This window comes from Polistes fuscatus, unplaced genomic scaffold, assembly GCF_010416935.1.
Source record: "Polistes fuscatus isolate 324 unplaced genomic scaffold, CU_Pfus_HIC Scaffold16, whole genome shotgun sequence".
NCBI classification, from domain to species: domain Eukaryota; kingdom Metazoa; phylum Arthropoda; class Insecta; order Hymenoptera; family Vespidae; genus Polistes; species Polistes fuscatus.
This window is the reverse complement of record NW_025113064.1, coordinates 2,656,820-2,677,268: the sequence shown is the minus strand read 5'-3', so window position 1 is coordinate 2,677,268 and position 20,449 is coordinate 2,656,820. Positions and strand designations below refer to the sequence as shown.

General features: G+C 29.2%; 1 protein-coding gene and 1 long non-coding RNA gene across 2 annotated transcripts; both read right to left on the bottom strand.

The window, feature by feature from the left end:
• Nucleotides 1-2,030: 2,030 nt before the first annotated feature.
• On the bottom strand, nucleotides 2,031-2,786 carry LOC122514951. The gene is made up of 2 exons (XR_006303156.1): nucleotides 2,497-2,786; nucleotides 2,031-2,282 (listed from the first exon to the last, which is right to left on the bottom strand). It is a non-coding gene; the product is annotated as an uncharacterized LOC122514951 (long non-coding RNA).
• A 10,674-nt stretch (nucleotides 2,787-13,460) lies between these two features.
• On the bottom strand, nucleotides 13,461-20,155 carry LOC122514911 (limulus clotting factor C-like). The gene is made up of 6 exons (XM_043632048.1): nucleotides 19,967-20,155; nucleotides 16,501-16,764; nucleotides 16,205-16,420; nucleotides 15,011-15,315; nucleotides 14,577-14,892; nucleotides 13,461-14,497 (listed from the first exon to the last, which is right to left on the bottom strand). The coding sequence occupies exons 1-6, from the start codon at nucleotides 20,010-20,012 to the stop codon at nucleotides 14,262-14,264; spliced, it is 1,383 nt and encodes a 460-aa protein (XP_043487983.1). The 5' UTR covers nucleotides 20,013-20,155; the 3' UTR covers nucleotides 13,461-14,261.
• Nucleotides 20,156-20,449: the final 294 nt, after the last annotated feature.

The following is a 20,449-nucleotide window of genomic DNA, read 5'->3' as shown; positions in this document are numbered from 1 at the left end:
TCTAATCTATCACTTTTCTGATATTCGATAATGGGATAAAAATATTCGTGGTTAACTGTATATATATATATATATATAAATGTAAGATTTACGTATAGATGAGATATATATATTTAATGGTAATATAAATAGTTCGTACTGTTGTGTAGATTTGATATCGTAGAAGGAATCGTTATTAATAGAACTAATTAGCAGTGAATATGCTAAATATGTAATTGTTTTGTAGCAAGAAAGATTTTGTATACAATGTTTATGATACCTGAATATCAAACTCTAAAATCAGGAAATCAGAAATTATTTGTAAATCGCACAAGAATAGCCGTCCCGCTAGTCGAAAAACTTAGAGCAAAGCCAATATGGCGTAACTGTATGAACAACCTATGAACAAACGATTTATGCAGGTACCTTGTCCTGAACTGAAGTGGTCAGATGTTCTTCCCATATACGTGGCCAAAGGTACGTTACCCCCACCTTCTCAAGCCCTTGAACGCCCTCGCAACTCCACTAGCGCCGCATCAACCAAACCAATTCAGCGCGAAATACAAATTCCTTCTCATAGATTAAATAACCCGAAAACTTAGCATGAAAATTGAAAGTATTTTTAGTAGGAAAAACAAATATAATATATGTTACGGTATAATAAATTATTCAAAAAAAAACCAGCATTTGAGCCCCTATAAAAAATACTTAAAATTAAAAAAAAAAAAAAACTCGACAGCGTTACCTCGTTAAATATGTGTAGAAAATGTGTGCAAAAAATCAAATCGATCGGTTTAGTAGATTTTGAGTGACAGTGTTCACCGACTTTTAAAAAGCAAGTTGTGGGAAAATCGATATAAAATTTGACATTGAGAAATTTCAAAATTCATCATAAATAAGGAGATATTTTTTTTTACGTCCATAGAGTCGTCAATGCCGGGTCTGTACATTATGAAAATGTCATCAGAGGTGTCCAGAATACGTTGTTGCTCTTGCCTATGTTTAACCCGACCTTCTTTACTTTGAAACGTAGTTTTGATTTCAGCTCGATTAATCCTTTTTTTGTAATATAAATCATTCTAAAAATGCTGTATCTCCGTCAATTTTTCTCTGTATCTCCGTCTTGAAATTTTCACAGAATATTCCTGAAATATGATACCTTTGCCTGAAAAAGTTTCAAAAAATGGAAAAAAAAAATTAAATATCCTACTTCCCCTTAACTGAACACTCAAAGTGGCCGAATTTGTCAGCGTTAATGAGGGACACGAGTACATACAACATAACGCCACAAAAAAATTCAAAATCGAATATACGTAACCAGCGGAAATTCAAAATTCGTGATACTTTTTGAACAGACCTCGTATGCAAACCTGCGAAAAGTATTGAACGTTTCTTTCCGATTATTTAATATTTTTTCCTTTTCGTTCATTTTATTATCGGTAACAAATAACGCGAGAAACGTTATATGTCCTTTGAGAAAGTTTTTTTTTTGAAATGTTGTTTATATAACTTTCCTAATATTGTGCATGTGTGCAATGGTAATAATATACGTAATGATCTAATGCTAACAATAAATGTAACCCCCTACGTCCGAAAACAACCGCAAGGAACACCCGAATCCGACTCGTCGTTGCCTATCGTAATCCTTCGCCGTTCCCCGTTGTCTTCCGTACTCTCCGTTACATTTATCACTCGTCAATCATTATTGAACTCACAGCCCGCCGAACGCCACCAGTCCTCTCCGTCGCCTACTTATACCCTACATCCCCTCCATCGTCTTCCGTTGTTTCTCGTTATTCCCCTGGAAACTTCCCGATCATTCCAAACCACGCACAAAGGCTTTTCCGGTATTTCACATTATCGAGAACGTTCGGAGACTTCTATGGGTGCGTTCCACTAAGCGCTCACAACGATCACGCTCACGACCACAGTTTTTCCCGTTCCACTTACCTACGAGCGTTACTGTCATAAATTCAAGTGGAATGGACTATGGTGCGTTTTGAGCGTGGAGGTAATAATACAAATGGCGGTAGTGAAAAGAAAGTAAAAGATTAAAGAGGTTAAGATTTAATCTGTAATCCTTCAAAATAAACTTAAATAATTACTGATTACATTGATCCGTATTGAAAAAATTGATAATTTGGAATAAGCAGTATCCCCTGTACTGAGGAATTCTTCATCAATAAAAGTATCAGTGCTTTCATCAGTTAATTGAACGTTGTTATCAGCAAGATCAGCGGACGTTGATGTTTGCAGTTATTCATTTAAACATTTGTTCAAAAGTTGCGTCGCAAATACTGTATCTGTAATAAAAATAAAATTTTCATGAAAGAAATTTTGAATACTTGTCATAATTTTTTCAATAAAAAAAATCAAAAATTTCTAAATGTCGGCTAACTTAGTTTTCATTAATAACAATAGGTTATGTTGTTGGTACTCAAGGAAAAATGCATATATTTGTATTGATTATAAGCTGTAATTAATTTTTTTAAACTTATTTCATATAATTATATTTACCTGTGGAGGCACGTTGAGCATCCGCTGCAGAAACATTTACATCTACTAAAATATCTCTTTCCGCATTATATAATGTCAGTTTCACGGTCGCCATTTTTATTGTTGTCAGTTTCGAAAAAACCGCTAATTTTCTCAACGCCCACTACGACCCACGTCTTCAGATGGGTCGTCGTGAGCTTCGCGTGAGCGTTAGTAATGACGTCATGAGTGACGTTTTCGCCGCGACCACAACGACCGCGGTCGTTATGTGGAACGACTAAAGGAGCATTTTGATCGTTGTGAGCGCTTAGTGGAACGCACCCTATGTAGTTATACAAAGGCGACAAGTCCAGACGGCGTAACCTTATACCTAAAACTAATATTCTTATCTAACGCTCTTTCTTTATCCTCGACCAGATGCATTCTTTCATTTCTTTCAATCACTCTACACTCATACCATTCACACATTCATATCTATACTTCTTAAACAATTCAAAACCCCACATATATATATATATATATATAAGTATTGGATACGCGATACGGTTACAATACCCTCCGCAATCATTTTAAATAAAGGTTATCGAACTTTAAAAAACCTAAGCGTCACTTATAAAAAAGAACTTTATTTATAATATTAAAATAGGTATAATAGGGAATTTGGACGGTTATGAATTCTTCTTGAACTTTGTTTTGAACAAGTTGAACGTTTCGTCCCTTAATTGGGACTTCTTCAGCAATTGAAATTTATTATGACTTTTTTAATATGTATACAAAAATTACAATAAATTAAAACACAAGTCATATACATTTTGTCTTTTTCGAAGACATACATTTAAACTATACTTAACATTTACAATACTTTATTTATAATGAAGCTTTAATCTTCGAACTAGGTTCATTCGTTTTCAAGAAATTTTATATTTCATATATGTATTGGGTTGACAACTAAATGATTGCGAATATTATGGATAGACAAATCACATTTAATTCAGTTTTTTCGTAGCTAAGATCAAAAATTTTATGAACGTGGAATTATGACACTGTTCTGAACGGATGACAAAAGGTCATCGACAAAAACTGACAGTACCTAATTGAATAAGTTATATTTTTTAGCAAATATTTTAAATTTTTCTTCTTATTTAAAATCCGCAATCACTTAGTTGTCAACCCAATATATATATCAATTTGTTTAAATAAAATCTAGTAATATATTGAATCTAAGAAATTTTTTATATCGGTATACGTGTATTTAACAGAAAATTATTCTGTTTCTTATCATGAAAAAATTTGAAATATTTTTATTAGATTAAAAAAACGTATTATTTATATTTCATAACAGATTAATAAATAATTTAATGTGCGAATATACGACTTCTCTCGTTTCAAGAAATCAGAAACCAGTTTTATGTAAGATTGTTAAATGCCGTTTAATTCGAATATAATATTATTTATATTACGAAGATATGTTTAATGTTATAATAATGAAAAATAAATAAAGTGAAGTTTTTTATTTAGATTACACACACACACACACACACACACACAAAATTACACAATGTTACACATTTATTAGCTTACTATCTATTAGCTAGCACTGATTCGAATTGAGCTGAATATGTGTGTATGTGTGTGCGTGTCACTTATATTATATTTTATATTTTATATTTTTCCTCTGTCTTTCTCGAAATTTCCCGACTATTCCTTAACATAAAACATTTTGATTGTTCCTTTACTTCCAATAAAGAGCAAGGAAACATTAGATTATAATACATCTTTGAACTCGAAGAATAATATTATTTATAATGAACGAAGAAAACAATTATCATGATAAGATCAATTGCAAACAGTAATGGTGAACGTTTGATTCTCGCATTAATCTACAAGCTGAAAGTAAAAGAAACTTTTATTTTTAAATACTTTTATTTATTAGTTTGTATGATTCTTGTAGGATACATACTTGACAAATGATCAAATACTTAAACGATTGTTTCGTTTCATAGATTTCTTCATTTTCATACCCGCTTCAAGTGTGGAATTCCAAGAAATTGTTTGTACAGTACCTCACCAGTCAGCAAATGGTTATCAGCATTTACATAAATTGCAATGCCAATCGCAACAAAGCAATTGTGACGTACAAGAGGGTACAAAATTACCAATTTTTTCTCATTTAATTTATATCTGTAATTCTGGATACCAACTAAACAGTTCCGGTGATGTATTTTGTGATCGAAAAGGAAACTGGTTAAATATTCCAGGTTGTACTGGTAAGATTTAAAACGTAAGTATCATTACGAAAAACTGTACGTCAGTATGTATACGTAATGGTTTTTTAATATTTTTCTAAATGAATATTTTTCTAAAATTTTCTTTAATCATTATAGAAAAACATTACCGATAATTGCCTTCAGCATCAACAGATGATGATTGTAAATTAAAAGGTCAATGGGTATTTTGGGAATCGTCGGTTTTGCTTGGAACCACTGCAGTGTTGAGTTGTCGTAATGGTTATTAAGAAAGTGGAGATGTTCAATCCAAAGAATTAAATTAAGTTATTGGTAGGTAACAATGCAGGTTAATGAGAACCACAATCAATAAAATGTTTTTCAAGTACGGTGGTTATTATAAATCATGTTTGGGGTTGCATAATAACCTTTTAAACTTATTTTGAGAGAAACAACACTCCTTCGTCGACAAAATTATAATACGAACGATATTCGTAACCTGGAATATCTTGATATCGATGTTAGGTTACTTAAAATATTCAAAGCTTTGAAACAAACAGAAGAACCTGGACCTTTGTGGGCTTATTCTTAAATATGCTGTTATAGTATATTTAAAATAATTAAGTATGGACACATTATTAGAATTCAGCATGTTAAAAAACATATCTAAAAATTTAATTATCTACCGATTTAACATAGTTCGCATCAAAATATTATCAATAATAGATTCGTTTATTTTGAAAGTGGCCTAAGTCTATTTATACTTAAATTAAGATATTTAAGGGTTTGTGTTTGATGCTTAAGTGTATCTAAAGGTGTTAAATTTACAGTTCCTATTAAAATAATGGCAATTATTAAGTGAATAATATGCGTTTTCTTACCAAGAATGGAGTTAGGCCGCTTTTAAAATTAACAACCAGATTCGTTATAAAATCTGAAGGAACCGAAGTCAATTCAACATAATTTAAGATGCTTCAAATTGAGAAAAAACAATACTCATTTTATTTTACATATCTTTATAACACTTTAAAAACATAAATTATGAGATTCAAAACATTTTGTACAAACATAAATTACAAAACAATTTTCTACTCATCTATATTTTGTGTATGTGAAAGGGATTTAAAGAAATCATGATGTTCCGGTGGTATATATCGTAATAAGTCAATTATGTCCTTGAATTTTGCGGTTGTAATTTATCTTATATTTTTATACAGTGGTGTCAATACAATATTTTCGAACTTTCTTGGTCTACCTCGACGTGGTAATAAATTCAGGACTTTCAAATTTTCGTTCTCATTCATTGATATCTTATAGAAAATTTTATACGGTTCATTTTTGACAAAACGCATCCAACATATTTTTAACCAGTTTATTGGTTCTCCGTTAGAATTCTTTACCCTTTTAAAAATTGCGTCTTCTAATAATTTTATTGATACAAAATCTTCTTGTCTCATTTCATGTACAATAAAGTTATTATCTTTCCGACACTTTTTCATAATATTGTAATAATTTCGGGGGACAAACAGTAAATTATTTTTTTTATATGCCATTTTTACCACACCAAAATCTCTATCATTTGGTAAAAACGAATGTCCTGATATTAAAAATCAATGATAAATATCTTAATTTAAGTGTAAATGGACTTAGGCCACTTTCAAAATGAACGGCTCAGTTATTCAACTAACTTTGAAAACTTATGTGTTCAGAATTACCGTATTCACTCGGAATATAAGTAACCGAAAATGCATTATTGATAGATAATTTAAAGTAGTACATGAAACCTTTGGTAACCGGAAATAATCGACAAATGGAGTTAGGCCACTTTCAAAATAAACGGTTCAATTATAATTATAAGGACAGTAGTACAATATGCAGCAAATTTCAATCAAATAGTGTAAAATGTTATTTATTGAAGTTATTCTTCTTTTGGCGCGTTTGGGAAAAAATGATGAGAGTAAATTTCTACGATGCGCGCGCACGGCGATATGAAATTAACAGCATTAAGTAAGTCAATAAATCTCCCTTAAATTTAATGTGGACAAATATGTATAGTCAAGATATTTATTCTGATATTTTTATATACACAAACACGTGTTTTTTATATATTTAATTTTTTACGTGAAAATTTAAATCTTTCAATAAATAATGACCAAACAATGCCCACAACTCGACATGGTACTACAATTGATGCTGTATTTATACGACATTTAGATAACGTTTCTACTAGATAATTTGTATCATATTTTAGCTATTATAAGCCACTTGTAACTCACATGCCCATTGAATCGCGAACAGATCAACTAATGGACGTGAATTAATTTAATTTTAATATGTAGAAATTGTATAGATAGTAATATTGAAGTTATTTTTTGTTTTGTTTTTGAAGTTATTGAAGTTATTTTAAATTACGTAAATTATCAAGCACAGTTTTTATGTCAGAAGGCTTTTCCCTGACGAGTTAATAAAGTATTATACTTCGTATTTGCTCAACCAAGTGTTTTATTTTTTATTTTAATTAAATCCTCCTTCCTCATCATAGCTTATCACAATCGTCAGAGGATTCCTTGTTGGACAAATCTTTACCCAATACAATGTATAAATAAATTAGATTATAATTATTAATTAAAGCTTTATCAATTGTATTTAATATTTTAATTTTATTATTTTATCGTCTTTTTTACAAATGTAGAATATATTGGCACGCAGGATACAATTTTCGGAGTTATTTTTGAGGTTATTGAGGTTATATTTTGTTTTGTTACACCAAAGAATTATAACTTCTTACGTGCGTGCATAAGTACACACAACCGTGTTAAATCTAATGTAGATATCTAGTTTATCATCTAAGAATATTCATGTGTCAATTACGTCGCAGAGTATGTAAATAAAACCAACCGTTGTATTAGCCACCTACAACGTCATTTTCATCGTAAGAAATTACAGGATAGTTATGTCCTTTATGTTGTGTGTGAATATGAATTAGCTAAAAAGGTCAAATGAACGGTCCGGGATAGTTTGTTCGTTGTTTAAACAAACTTCGATTAGATGTGCATTCTCTCTTGCTTCTACTTTTTACATTATCGAAAACCTTTTCCGTTATCGATAGCCCCTCTTCTCCACGCACCACGTATATCTAAAGAACGTTAAACTATATCCATATCCCATTGAAGTTCGTTTGACGACAGTTTATTCGCAAAAGTTAGTGCAGTTTCGAGTACGGAAAATATAATATAGAAGTGATCACGCCTCTAAAGTAAAATAAATATCGAAGTGTTAGTGCTTCTACGCGTAAAAAATGTCCAGTGATAGAAGAAAAAATCGTTTATTATTTGATAATAATATTGAAGAAATAGAAAATATGAAGACAATATTTGAATTTCAAGTTCGAATTTCTGATGATCGTATTCAATATGAATCTCCTGAATTTGTATTAGAAGGCACTGATTTAAATTGTTGTGTAAAATTTAAAACCGGTTATAAAACTATAACTTTTTCTTTACACATCAAAGACGATTACAAAAATGTCTGTGTTGAAAAACCACTGTTTGAAAAAATCTCATGGTTTAATCCAAAGATCAATTTAAATGAAAATGTAACAGTTGATAATGAAAATCCAACATTAACCTTCAGCAATGTCTTTGGAAATGTATATTTAGATTATATTTGTAAAGTAACTGTCGTGTATAGAATAATAACTTACGAAAGTGTAAGTGACGAAAATTTAACGATGCTTTCCAATTTGCAATACATGTACGAGGATGAAGAATTTACGGACGTGATAATAAATGTCGAGGGAGAAGAATTTTCTGCCCATAAAGCGTTACTTGTTAGAAATCCTGTATTCGCAGCAATGCTACGAAATGATATGCGAGAAAGTAATGAAAACATCATTTATATCAAGGAAATGGATCCAGTAGTATTTCAGATCATATTGAGATATCTTTATCTTGGTAACACTGGCAAAATTTATTTTAAAAAACTTGGAGAAGATTTTCTTATAAATTTAATAGTAGCAACGGATATGTATCAAATGAAATATTTGAATACGGAATTAATCAATATAGCAATAAGGTATATTAACCTGAACAATGTAATTAAACTTTTCATACTTGCAGATAGATTTAACATTCTTGAATTCAAACAAAAGTGTATGCTCTATATAAGAAATCATCGTGAGAAAATGTCGGACTCCTTACCATTTCAAGAACTAATGAAAGAGAATCTGAAATTGACAGGAGAACTCCTTTCATTTGTCATGAAAAATGGTTTCCCATAATATGATCCAGTTTATCATTTATTACTCTTTAATATATTTGATTTTGTATTTAATGTAATCGCAATAAATTTCATAATATTAAACAACAATATTTTATTGATAAAAATAAAAACTGGTGTATGTTATTAATTACGTTCACAAGAAATTATAATTGGTTGCGTAAATTTAGATATCTGAATCTTATATATAGATCAAATATAGTATTTTACTTGTGAGAAATGGCAAATCGTATTCACCATCTATTGACTAGTCAAAGAACTAATTGATTTTTCACATATATGGTACCCGTGAACAATCTCAAATCGCTGTAATCACGCATCGTAAATATCAACAAACTTTCATCCTGTTAATTGTGTGTTGCTGTACGCGCGTATCGTAAAAATTCCCTCTCATTATTTTTTACCAAACGCGGCAAAAGAAAAGTATAACTTAAACAGTAATATATTATATAATTTATAAATAATGTAAACAAATAGTACATTCCTCAGTTAATCTCAATGATACAAGAATACTTTACAAAAGATTATAAAAACAAATTTGATTACTAATATTCACAAATAATCAATGTTTTTTGTTATACGCCAAAGAAGTATAACTTTTTACGTGTGTACATAAGTACACACACCTGTATTTTTTTGATGTATTAAGGTTGCGTTATTGTTTTTAAATTATTCGTTTATTTTGTAAAAAATTTATAGTTAAACTAATCGTTACAAACAATTGCATTATTTTCGTGAATCATATGTTAGCCACATTTTTCTTATTGACTATATTTACACACGATTAACATTATATATTAATCCATTCTTTAACTATTTAAGTTAATTATCCACCGCCGAATGCTTTTAAGGGGCACACTTAGTGTGAAATTTTGAAAAAATCGATTTTTTTATTTTTTTACCTATTTTGATAATCTATATTTGTAAAAATAACATACTACAATTTCAAATAAATATTTCAAATAGTTTTAAAATTACAGCTTTCTAAAGAGTGGCCGCTCAGGGATTATAAATCAATCATTTTATCTTTAAACGCGTTTTTCTCGAAGCTACATTTTTCAAATTGGCTGGAATTGTAACTCGAAAACAAATCATCCGATCGCTTTGATTTTGTTTCTACTTCTTTTGTATACGTTTCTCTGTACAATGACCCTCCAGTTTTTCAATTGTATGAAAAATGTAATTTTGGCGGGCTAAAAATCATCTAATATTTGAGCAAAATTCAACATTTTTTTTTTTCAAAGTCTGCCATTTTGTTAAATTTCAATTTCTTTTCACAATCGTGAGTCATTGTATAGGCAATACCTTCTAGTATAATAATATTTTTAATTTTTTTGATTTCATCCACGGTGAAGGCCATAATCACTCCAGCAGTTAGGGGACTTTATTTTTTTAATGACTTGGGAGATAGCGAATAACTCGTTGAAAATTAAGTTTCTTCATTTGAAAATTTCAGTGTATATTTATTAATTATGTATAAATATATCCTCAAAATTTTAAAACATTTCAAGCAGTAGTTTTTTTTTTTTTAAATTTTCAAAAATCACCTTTTTTCAGGCGGTTACACTAGGTGTGCCCCTTAAAAGTAAAACAGCTATCTAAAGCTAATTTCTTATGTCACTTATAAACAAATTAAAATGAGAAACTTTCTAATGAAAAAACATAATAATTGAACTTATTAATTTTTTGAAATTTAATGTTTACAATTATGAATTATATTGTTTGTAAACATTATATGATACAAAGTAATATATATACAGTAATATATATACAGTAAATATATATACAATATCGTTGAAAAGTTATGGCATTTAAATAATAAATTAGTAATATTTATTCGAATTATGAATTTTTACGACCGTTTTACTACATGTTTTATTACATAGTTTGAAATGCGGATTTGTTTCTTCAGAAAGAATAACTCTTTATGAACGTATCGAAGCTGTAGCCGATAATTTATCTATAATCTGTAACATTTCCTGGCACACTTATTTTTTTATTTTATCATAAAGCTAAAAATGAATCGAAGAAATTTATTTGTGGAGCAACAATAATAAAAGAGAACTTACTTCTCACCGCAGCGCATTGCGTCTATGACGAAATATATCAAAGCACAGAGAACCCAAATAAATATTAAATAGCAACAGAAAACATTTATCGTGACTATGATTCTGACTTGCACGATGAGAAATTCGTTAAAAAAGCCAGAGTATAAAAAATAGAACAGAATTGTTGTTAAAATAAAATCAAATACTAAACTTGGAAATTGTTAATACGCTGCTAATACATCAATTATAACAAAGTTAATAATATTCTTTTCTTTAAGGTGAAAGGCATTTATGTTCCTTGTAATTATGTGGGCTACGAAGGAAATTATGCTTATGACATAGCCATCTTGGAAATCGAAAGGCCATTTGTACTGTCACCTTCGTTAAAACTGGCGTATTCAAATGGTGATTTAATCGGGTCTAGAATAGCGTTACTTACAAGATTTGATAAAACCGCTGAAGGATCATCCAGTATTGTTTTCCAATCTGTATTTTTGCCTTATGTTCTTCTTAATCAATGTAAATCTTAAGCAAATTTTGTGGAATCCGAAAATCTTAAAAGGATGGATAAATTTCGTATTTGCTATGCATTTGGTTAGTAACGAATTAAATTCAATATACAAAAATTAATATATTTACAAATTATACCTAGCAATTATTATCTGTATTTCAGGAACATCTGTCTGCGATGGTGACAGCGGAGGAGGATTTATGACTAACACTGGAGATTTATGGTTTCTAAGAGGTATCGTTAGTCTCTCTCTTGACTGTAAATTGATAGGTGGTACAACAATTTGTGATACTCATTCGTATTCTCTTTACACACGTGTATCCTCTCATATAAACTGGATCGAAGATATAATCTCTCGATTAGAAACATCTCAACCACATCCCTCGTGTCGCGATTCAACTATGACAAATACAATTTCTACTAATAATGTTTAATTCATACCAATTTTTAAAAACACTATAACATATTCTCCATTGATTCGATATCCCACTGTTTGTACGGCGCCTGCCGATCCTGAAAACGGTTATCGTCTCTATCGCAAGAGGTATTGTCAAACACAAAAAGACTATTTTGTGGAGGAAGGTGTAGAATTAATCAGTGGTTCTCATTTGATTTACAACTTTGATCTGGGGTTCGAAATAAATGGTTCCGGTGATGTATTTTATGATCGAGCAAGAAATTGGGTTAATATTCCAGTTTGTACTCGAAAGATTTAAAACTTAAATGCAATTAAGATCAAAAATATCAATACGAATTGTTTTTTTTTAATATTCTTATTATTTCTTTAATGTTTATTACATCACTATAGAAATTAGTTGCAAATCATTGGTTTCTGTATCAATAGATGCTGATTGTAAATTAAATGGTCAATGGGTGTCTTACGAATCTCCTGTTTTGCTTGGAACCATCGCAGAACTCAGTTATCGCGACAGTTATCAGTAAGTAGGAAATGTTCAATCTAAAAAAGGAAATCAAGTTACATGTAACAATACAAGTCAATGGGAACCACAACAAATGCGATGTTTATTAAGTATGCTGTCTACTGATATTACTGTTGAGAGTGGCAGCATAACAATTTAAATTTTTATCGAGAGAAATTACTTTTTTCCTCAATTAATCGAAGTATTGTCTGACTAAATTCTATTTTATACAGCTTCTTATAATTGGAATGATTCTGATATCGATGTTAGATGGTTTGAATTTCATTATGTTCTCTCTTGTTTATTTCTTGTATTTTTTCCGCATGAATATAATATGTTCGTGTGAATTGATATTCATGTATAATGCAAAAAGCAAACTAAACAGTTAAGCGAGTAAATTATTGTAAACCAATGATCAGCGACAATTCCCAGTACACGTTATGAAGCAACACGATATAGAACTTTCTTTGAATATTATTCTGACTAAAAATTAATTTTTTCTAAGTGTTATGAATATCGTAGATAAAAAGTGTTTATAAAAAATAACACTTTTAAATTAGTAATACGAGCAATTAAACTTTTACCAGTAAATGATATAAAGAATTATGGGTGACTTGGCGAGTGATAAGATTTGAATTTGTGAACTGGAGAGAAAGAGTGTAGTTAAAGAATGAAATATATTGGGATTCTATTACAAGAGATGGATACATAATAAAGAATTAAAATAAAATGTGCTTACCTTTTTCTGGTGCAGTGGGATACCTTTCTGGCTCTGCTTCGATTAATACAAATAGAATATTTCTAGTCGCGGGTAATAATAATAATTTACTAACTTACAAATTCGTTGATATTTAAATTTATTCTTTTACGTTACCGATCAATCTTATAAATTTTTCACTGATTTTACAGAACACAATAAAAATTTATTAATTTATACCGAATACTGACTCATAAACGAAAACGGAAATTAGACTTATTATTGAAACTGAAAACGGACTATTACTTCAACTGAATGCAGATTTAATATCGAAAACTGAATACAGATTTACCGACTAATACAGGCTTATTAACTAATAAGCTTAATTATTAGCTAAAACAGAAATACCGGATTAAAGAAAATTATGAATAACAATGATAATAGTCTTTTCTTCCTGATCTTCTTTATAGATCTGTCCCTACTCCCACTTCTAAGATCAGTTATTTCGTTGCAACGAATCACCTGTAACTTGATTTCCTTTTTTGGATTGAACATTTCCTACTTACTGATTACTGTCGCGACAACTCAACTATGCAATGATTCCAGGCAAAACAGGAGATTCGTAAGACACCCATTGACCATTTAATTAACAATCAGGATCTATTGATACAGAAACCAATGATTTGCAACTAATTTCTATAGTGATGTAATAAACATTAAAGAAATAATAAGAATATTAAAAAAAAACAATTCGTATTGATATTTTTGATCTTAATTGCATTTAAGTTTTAAATCTTTCGAGTACAAACTGGAATATTAAACCAATTTCCTTCTCGATCATAAAATACATCACCGGTACCACTTATTTCTTAGCCTAGATTACAGTTGTAAATCAAATGAGAACCACTGATTAATTCTACACCTTCCTCCACAGCGTAACCTTTTTGTGTTTGACAATACAACTTGTGCAATAGACGATAACCATTTTCAGGATCGGGAGGTGCCGTACAAACAGTGGGATTTTGATTAAATGAGGAAAATGTGATAGTGGTTGTTTAGGTTGGAATGAACTGAACATTATTAGTAATAAATTGCACTTTGCATAGTTCAATTATGACATGCAGGAAGTGGTTGAGATGTTTCTAATCGGAGAATTATATCTTCGATCCAGTTTATATGACTGGATATATGCGTGTAAAGTGAATACGAATGAATATCACAAATCGTTGTACCACCCGTTAATGTTCTACCAAGAGAGAGACTAACGATTCCTCTTAAATACCATCGATCTCTAGTTTTAAACACCAATCCTCCTCCGCTGTCACCATCGCAGACAGCTGTTCCTAAAATACAAATAATAATTGGTAGGTATAGTTTTTAAATATGTTCATTTTCCCATATTAATTTTGATTCTATACCCACCATTTGTATAACCAGCACAAAATTTATCCATCGTTATGAGATTTTCAGATTCTAGAAAATTTTTGGAAGATTTGCATTGACTAATAGGAATGTAGGGCAATGATACAGATTGCAGAACAAAACTGGATGGTCCTTCATGAGTTCTTCCGAATCCAGAAGCTACCCCTAATCCAGACTCAATTACATCATCATCTAAACACGCCGGTAATAACGAAGGTGACATTATAAATGGCCTTTCGATTTCCAAGATGGCTATGTCATAAGCATAATTTCCTTCGTAGCCCACATAATTACAAGGAACATAAATGCCTTTCACCTTAAAAAAAAGAATATTATTAACTTTGTTATAATTGATGTATAAGCAGCGTACTAACAATTTCCAGGTTTAGTATTTGATTTTATTTTAATAAAAAATTTTTTTCTATTTTTCATACTCTGGCTTTTTTAACGAATTTCTCATCGTGCAAGTCAGAATCATAGTCACGATAAATGTTTCCAGTTGCTATATAATATTTATTCGGGTTCTCTATCCTTTGATATATTTCATCATAGACGCAATGTGCTGCGGTGAGAAGTAAGTTCTCTTTTATTATTGTTGCTCCGCAAACAAAATATTTTAATCCATTTGGAGTTCTTTCTCCGTATAAAGTAGCGTGCCATGGAATTTGCGAGAGTGTAGATAAATAGCCATGTGAACCTACGATGAGGCTTGGAGGAGGTTTAATAACAAGACCGCATACTGAAACATTTAACAAAATGTTCATTAAAATGCATAGTTCGAATAAATTTTACTATATTATTGAATAAATAAATTAATTTTTATAATTTATTTAATAATTGCAATTATTAAAATATTAAATAAATTAATTAATTTTTTATGAGACATTCTCGTAATTCTTATATAATATTAGCCAAGAAAAAATTTACAATTGTAAACTGTAAATTACACACAATTAAAAAGAATAATTATTAAGTTTGGTAAAAAATTGGGAAGTTTATAATTTTAATTTATTTATAAGTGACATAAGAAATTTCCTGTAGATAACTGTTTTACTTTTAAAAGCATTAGGCGGTGGATAATTAACTTAAATAGTTAAATAATTGATTAATATATAGTGTTAGTCGTGTGTAAATATATTCAATAAGTAAGATGTGACTTACACATGATTCATGAAAAAATTGTTATTTCTTGTAACGATTAGTATAACTGCAGATTTTAAAAAAATAGATAGAATCATTAAAAAATTAACACTTGATTAAATATATCTTAAATGAATAACATTTACCCTTATTTGTTTTAAATTTGCAATACATTATGTTTATGACCATACAATTATAATAAAAAGTAATATTTTTATATAAACTATACGAAATCGTTACATGATCGAATTTTAAGAAATGTTTCCTTATACGTTAAATTCTAAAAATGTGTCAATAATTATTTTTTTTTAAATATACTATGACAGTATTTAAGAATACGCCCATAAGAGTTTGGTTTCTTCTTCTGATTTTAAAATTATAATGGTTTTTAGTCATTAAATATTAATAAAGAAGAAAGGTTATTTTTTCTCCCATAAAAGTTAAAATTATGCTTTTACCCTTAACATAAACAATAATAACCTACGTACAATGGAAACATCGTAATGGTCGTGGTTCCCATTGACCTGTATTGTTACATATAGCTCGATTGTTTTGTTTGGATTCAGAATTTTCAATTTCCGTATAACCGAGACGACAATGTGCGATGGTTCCAGGCAAAACAGGAGATTCACAAGATATTTTCTGACCATTAAATATACATTGAGCGTTTGTTGATGCTGAAGCCATTGGTTTGCAACGTATTTCTAAAATAATATAAGAATCATTAAGAAAATGATTGAACAGTGCAAAATAGTCGTTTTAAAACGAAAGTATTTAATCTTACCAGTACAAACTGGAATATTTATCCAGTTGCCTTTTTGATCACAAAGTGCAATATCGGAACTGCTTATCCGGTATCCGGGATTGCAAGTATAAATTAAAAAAGATGAAGTTGGTAATTTTGTACCCTCCGGTACGTCGCAATTGCTTTGTTGTGATTGACATTGTGACTTATATAATTGCCGATAACCATTTGCTGGCTGGGGAGGTACCGTACAAACATTTTCTTCTACTGTCACGCTTGAAGCGGGTATGAACACTAAGAAATCTGTGAAATAAAAGCAATTGTTTAACTATTTGATTATTTGTCAATTAAGTATCTTACAAAAATCATACAGACAAACAAATAAAAGTATTTACTAAATGTAAAAATTGTTTACTATTAGCTCGTAGATTTATGCGTAAGTCACGAGTTAATGTTACTGATTGCAATTGGTCTTATCATAATACTTGTTTTCGTCGTTCATTATAAATGATATCATTCTTCGAGTTCAAGAACGTTTTATAATCTTACATAAAAAACTTGTTTCTGATTTCTTGAAACGAGAGACGTCATATATTCGCACGGTAAATTATTTATTTATCTATTATATATATATTAAGTTTGTTTTTTGTAATAAAAATACATTTAATTTTCATGATAAGAGACAGAATTTTTTTTTGTATATATACGTATACCGGTATGAAAAATTTGTTAGATTCAGTATATTACTAGATTTTATTTAAACAAATTGGTATTAATATATATATAATAATAAAATAATAAAAATAAGTGAACCTAATTCGAAAATTAAAATTTCTTTAAAAATGAAATTATCTTATAAATTACGCTTTGGTTCTCCAAAGTTTGATAACCTTTCTTTAAAATGATTGCATAGGTTATTGTAACTGTTATCACGTCCTGTAGGAAATTTTTGCAATACATATTTAGTTTTTCTCTAAAAATGAAGAAAAATGTATTTGAAAGATTTGTTCAGAGAATCCATACAGTTAAAAACATTTAGTCGTATTATTTTAAATTTGTTGTAATTATAGTAAATATAAGTTGCAGAACTTTCAATACTTACATTAAATATTTCCTTTTTTTGCCATCGTATTAAAAAAATCTTAATTGAAAAAGTGCATTTTTCTAATAATGAGGAGATGTAATACTTGAAAGAATTTTTTCTCAAGGTTATGTACAATTTATATAGATATAATAAAACGAATGTCTAATATATTGTATATATCTGAGTTCATGAAAGAAATTTTTTCTTATTAGGTTGAAATTATCATCGTATAATTGAAGAATAATTGCAATAGCAGAACAAAATAATAGTAAACTCGTTCTCGATCATTTTTATTGTTCGTCCAATTGTCTATTTCAACCTGAAATCTACCTCTCTTACTGTACAATCATTCGTTTCTTATATTTTTCTGTCATCTATTCGTCTACGATCTATTCGTTTAACGTCTACTTCTTTGTCCAAGTTCGATTGTTCTCGTTTAACATCTAACGTCGGTATTCTTTTTGTTTCTCAACATCTAACGTCGGTATTCTTTTTGTTTTTCAACACCTAACGTCGGTATTCTTTTTGTTTCCCAACATCTAACGTCTAACAAGGGGATCTTACACTAAGGCCGATACGGATTTTAACGAGCTTTGGTATATTAATAGTATACTTTGAGGTTGTTATCGTGGTAAAGTATTTTGCCCTAACGCTTAATCATTTTTGAGAAAAAAGCTTTTGAAATTTTGGTTTTTGTTGTATACATGTTTATATTAATTTAAATTCGACCGTCTTTCAAGTGGCGCGCATGGGGGAAGTTTTTTTTAATAATTTTTTTCTGTCTGTTTTCAAATTATCTTTTCATATTTTTTAATTTTTAAATATATACAGGAAAGAAAAAATTATTTATTACAAAAAATTAGAAATAAGAAATTTTTTCACATCTTGCGATAATAATAAAGGAAAATTTAATTCTTGAATTACAGTTAACATTTTATTTTTTAACAGGTATATGAAAATAGATAAATGAAGATTTATCTCTCGTGAAGATTGTATCAAGATACAATCAATAGTCAATCATCAATTGTCATTAAAAATTTTTCATAAAATGATTCGATATGCATGGTAAGCTTTGAAATTATTAAAACCAAATGAAAGAGAAATATTTTTAAACGTTTATCAGGTTTGTTTTTCAACAAATCTTTTAAAAAATCGTTGTTCATGTAACAAGTCATCTTTTATTAATTGCGCGAGATGTGAAAAAATTTATTGTTTTGAATGCTTTTACGAGAATTATCACTCTGGAACCTGCGTTTAATAAATGATTATAAATGTACAACAAATGTTAAAAAACTCATAGATATAAAAAAATTATACATGAAATTGTTAATGATTAGAATATATACGATTGTTATTTGTTAGTATATTGAAGATTTATCTATTTTTATATACCTGTTAAAAAATAAAATATTAACTGTAATTCAAGGATAAACTTTTCCTTTATTAATTTCGCAAGATGTGAAAAAATTTATTATTTCTAATTTTTTTGTATTAATAATTTTTTCTTTCCTGTATATATTTAAAAATTAAAAAATATGAAAAAATAATTTGAAAACAGACAAAAAAAAATTATTAAAAAAAACTTCCTCTATGAAGGATCGAACACTAACTAGCGGCACGAAAAGCGAGAACGCTACTAGATGCGCTAGCGCGCTACTTGATAGACAGTCGAATTTAAGATAATATAAACTTGTATATAACAAAAACCAAAACTTCAAAAGCTTTTTTCTCAAAAATGGTTGAGCGTTAGGACAAAATACTTTACCAAGATAACAACCTCAACGTATACTACTAATATACCAAAGCTCGTTAAAATCCGTGTCGGCCTCAGTGTAAGGTCTCCTTGTAAATTGTTGGATGCCACGATTTAAATCCGGCTTTTCCAGGAATGAATCACGCATCAATTAATAAATCATTCGTACACATACACTCATCAGTCCTCACTCTTCCACTAATTCACATTCAATTGTCTCGATATTTTTATCATTTTATTGTAATTTTTTTACTTGAAGAATATTTCCAAGAATATATATGTTTTTTACAAAGAACTATTTATATTTTTCATGATATTTATATAGTGTACGAAACAACGAATTAAAATAACTTATATGAACATGTTATTGCGATCATTTTTTCTCGCGTTCTTCGCATCCAAAGATAATTACTCTGTTCGGCTCTAATATCTCTGTTATTAGTATAATAATAATACGAAAAATGATTCATACGAAACTTGCATAGCATGAAAAGGGACGTATTTTGATATCTATTTCTTTTTTGTAGGTAAAGGCATAAGGAGGTGTCGAGGTCATCTAATTTTAGTAATATGAAAATTATTGCTAATCGTATGAAAAATTAATATCTTCCAGATATTGTTAATATTCTTGGAAATATAAAATAATATAATGTAATTGTATTACTTACAGCCAAATGCAATTAAAAATGAACACTTTCTATGTACGATATCCATAGTGATCAAAAGGAAGAAATAGAAAATGAATTTTTAAATTGAAATAATATTCAATGGGAGTGCCGTATCATGTTGTCCAGCTCAACTCAGATTCATCACTGTTTGCGAGTCGGTCCGGTAGTTCGCACTGGGGAAATTTTTAATGTTCGCTGTATGTTATATACGTGATATCAATACTCGCGACCTATGAATCTTATGATTAAAATTATGAGATAAAAGCGTAAGAGAAAAAAACATGTTTGAAAGAAATATATTTCAATATAATAGTAAAGATTCGTTTACTATTTTTAATTTATGTATTCACACATTAATTATATATTCACACATATTTATTTTATTTCGAGCATTAAATAATTTTATATTTATATTCCCTTCTCAGATTTTACTACAGTAATTTGTCACACAAAGTGTTTGGATTACGAATACAATATATTCGT

Excerpts from the sequence above, each read along its gene's own strand:
- LOC122514911 (XM_043632048.1), bottom strand. The coding sequence starts at position 20,012 with ATGGATATCGTACATAGAAAGTGTTCATTTTTAATTGCATTTGGCT. Across the intron at positions 15,316-16,204 it reads ACCATTACGATGTTTCCATT|TATGCGGTCTTGTTATTAAA; the intron begins GTACGTAGGTTA and ends TAAATGTTTCAG. Across the intron at positions 14,498-14,576 it reads TTGTGCTGGTTATACAAATG|GAACAGCTGTCTGCGATGGT; the intron begins GTGGGTATAGAA and ends TTTGTATTTTAG.